The sequence below is a fragment of the Frankliniella occidentalis genome, unplaced genomic scaffold (assembly GCF_000697945.3).
Source record: "Frankliniella occidentalis isolate FOCC.00 unplaced genomic scaffold, Focc_3.1 Scaffold172, whole genome shotgun sequence".
Lineage (NCBI taxonomy): Eukaryota > Metazoa > Arthropoda > Insecta > Thysanoptera > Thripidae > Frankliniella > Frankliniella occidentalis.
In genome coordinates this window covers 1-2,490 of record NW_026267298.1, presented here as the reverse complement: position 1 = coordinate 2,490, position 2,490 = coordinate 1, and the positions used below count along the sequence as shown (strand labels likewise).

The following is a 2,490-nucleotide window of genomic DNA, read 5'->3' as shown; positions in this document are numbered from 1 at the left end:
GGGGGGGTAGGGGTAGGCATGGCGATCACGTCCCCTTCCCGCGGCCCGCGGTCGCACCCGCAGCCCGCAGCCCCGCGCCGCCGGTGTGGGGAATGGAGAACCCGTCATGTGTTCAGAGCGTCGGCGGTGTGGGTGCTGGGCTGGGAGCGAGGCAGCGGCGGCAACCATACAGTCTCCCTCCCTGGATCCTAAAATACGCCCGTTAGGGCATATTCCTGGGAGGTCCCGAGCGGGCAGGCGTGGGCGGGGGCCGACGCGGGTCGGTGGGGATGGAGCAAGGGGGCAGGGGATGTCCATGTCCATGCTATTAATACATAAACGTCGAGGAGACGCGAAGGAATGGGGGATCAATACGTGCCGTGACAACACCCTACCCGCCCGCCGCCGCACCAAGGGTGCTGCTACACAAGTGGTACCAGAGCAGCACTCCGGAAAAGGATGGGGGGAGGGGGGGTGGAGGCACAGGTTTTTGCGCGTATTTTCACCTTTGGCAGAACGGATGAGCGGTTGGCAAATATAGCCGCAGCAGAATAGCGGCGCACGGTTGAAATGTGCCGTCATTGTCAAAAGCGCCCTCCTGCCGCGTCGGTCGGTCAGGCTCGGACATAAACGCCCACCTCGCATCTCGCCTCGAGCGATGAGCGAGCGCGCACGAGCGCGGCGGTGGCGGGCGGCTGAGCCGCGGCGGCTAAGTGGACAGGGAAAATAAACAGCGGGTGAAAGGGGGAAGGGCTCGGGGGAGAGTGCGGGAGGGGGATGGGCTGTCATGTGGGGACCACGGGCCAGCGCTATGGCCGGCTATTTTAGGAAATCTCTGGCGTGGGAGGGAGGGAGCGCTGCTGGACTGTGCGGGCCGTGGGAGGTGAGGTAATGGAGGTGAGGGGGGAAGACGACGACGAAAGTCTGAGTACGCGGCTGCTAATTCCGTTATTGCAGGTGTTGATCCATCATGGTCACTATGAACGCAGACAAAGCGGGTGGGCGACGTCGGATGGATGACAGTAGCCAGGCCGGGGCCGGGCAGTCCGCCTCCCAGGGCGGCGGCGGCGGCGGCAGCGGCAGCCTCCGGCCGCCCAGCGTGCGCGTGGCCATGGGCTTCGGCGTCGGCGTGCCCTCGGTGGCGGAGGCGGCGCTGGCGGCGGCAGAGGCGGCCACCCCCGCCGCCGGACACCGCCCGGCCACCCTGGCGCAGACCAACAAGGAGGACAACCCCAACTCGGCCGTCTACAAGAAGGTGCGAGCGAGCTCACGTCAGTGCCGTATTCCCATTACGTTACGTGGAAAGAGAGAGATGGAGAGGGTTTGTTGATGCTGCAGATGGAGGCCATCATCGAGCGGATGCAGGACGAGAACACGGGCGTGCCCGTCAAGACCGTCAAGAGCTTCATGGCCAAAATACCCTCCGTGTTCACCGGTCAGTCTCTATCGTAGCTCGAAGGCTGTATCTCAACCTTTAGCTGCACTGGTTTATAAAATATTTGACGTAAATTTTCTATGTGACAACAGGTGCCGACCTCATACAGTGGATGATGAAGAACCTCGACATTGACGAGCTGAGTGAGTACCCGAGCCTGAGCACCCCTGCACCGTCGCTCCCCCGGCGGTAACGCGCGCTCACTTCTCTCCCTCTCTCCTTCTATCTCCGCAGATGAGGCCACGCACCTGGCCTGCCTCATGTCGTCGCACGGCTACCTCTTCCCCATCGACGACCACGTGCTCACGGTGCGCAACGACAACACCTTCTACCGCTTCCAGACGCCCTACTTCTGGCCGTCCAACATGTGGGAGCCGGAGAACACGGACTACGCCGTCTACCTCTGCAAGCGCACCATGCAGAACAAGACGAGGCTCGAGCTGGCCGACTACGAGGCGGAGAACCTCGCCCGGCTGCAGAAGATGTTCTCGCGCAAGTGGGAGTTCATCTTCATGCAGGCCGAGGCGCAGAGCAAGGTGGACAAGCGCAGAGACAAGCTGGAGCGGAAGGTGCTCGATAGTCAGGAGCGTGCCTTCTGGGACGTGCACCGACCAGTGGTAAGTAAAAGTTTAAAACGGCAGAGGATAGCTCTCGATAGACATACCGTAGTTATACCGTACCTGGGTGCGGGCGGGTTTGCCTGCCCTCGCTGCGCACGGCTCCTTATAGCTACACCCCGTGCGAGTAGGCAACCCGCTCGCACGTGTGCATGCGGTACGGTATAACTGCGAAAGTGCGCGGAGGTCGGAGTCAGCCACCTGGTATACAAACACTCAGGAAAAATACGACGCTCTCTCTTCCCCACTCTCTTCAGCCGGGCTGCGTCAACACCACGGAGATCAACATAAAGAAGATCTGCTCCAACAGCACCAAGCTCATGACGCTGCCCGCCGCCACGCCCGCGCAGCTCATCGCGAGGCAGATCCAGATGCTCAAGCAGCGGCTAGACCGGCGGAACATCAAGCTGTCAAAAGTTGCCGAATCGTAAGTATGCCGCGGGGGCGAAAGAAGAGGGG

The 2,490-nt window shown here is 61.8% G+C and overlaps 1 protein-coding gene across 2 annotated transcripts in view; it reads left to right on the top strand.

The window, feature by feature from the left end:
* Window positions 1-2,462, top strand: part of LOC113205613 (regulator of G-protein signaling 7) — a 3,936-nt gene extending 1,474 nt beyond the window's left edge. The window contains exons 2-6 of one of the 2 annotated variants that reach the window (XM_052271791.1): window positions 937-1,234; window positions 1,318-1,414; window positions 1,507-1,557; window positions 1,649-2,031; window positions 2,289-2,462. In XM_052271791.1, the coding sequence (XP_052127751.1) occupies window positions 950-1,234; window positions 1,318-1,414; window positions 1,507-1,557; window positions 1,649-2,031; window positions 2,289-2,462 (990 nt within the window). In that variant the 5' untranslated portion in view covers window positions 937-949. The remainder of the gene's footprint in view (window positions 1-936; window positions 1,235-1,317; window positions 1,415-1,506; window positions 1,558-1,648; window positions 2,032-2,288) is intronic. The other variant, XM_052271792.1, reaches the window with a different exon arrangement.
* Window positions 2,463-2,490: the final 28 nt, after the last annotated feature.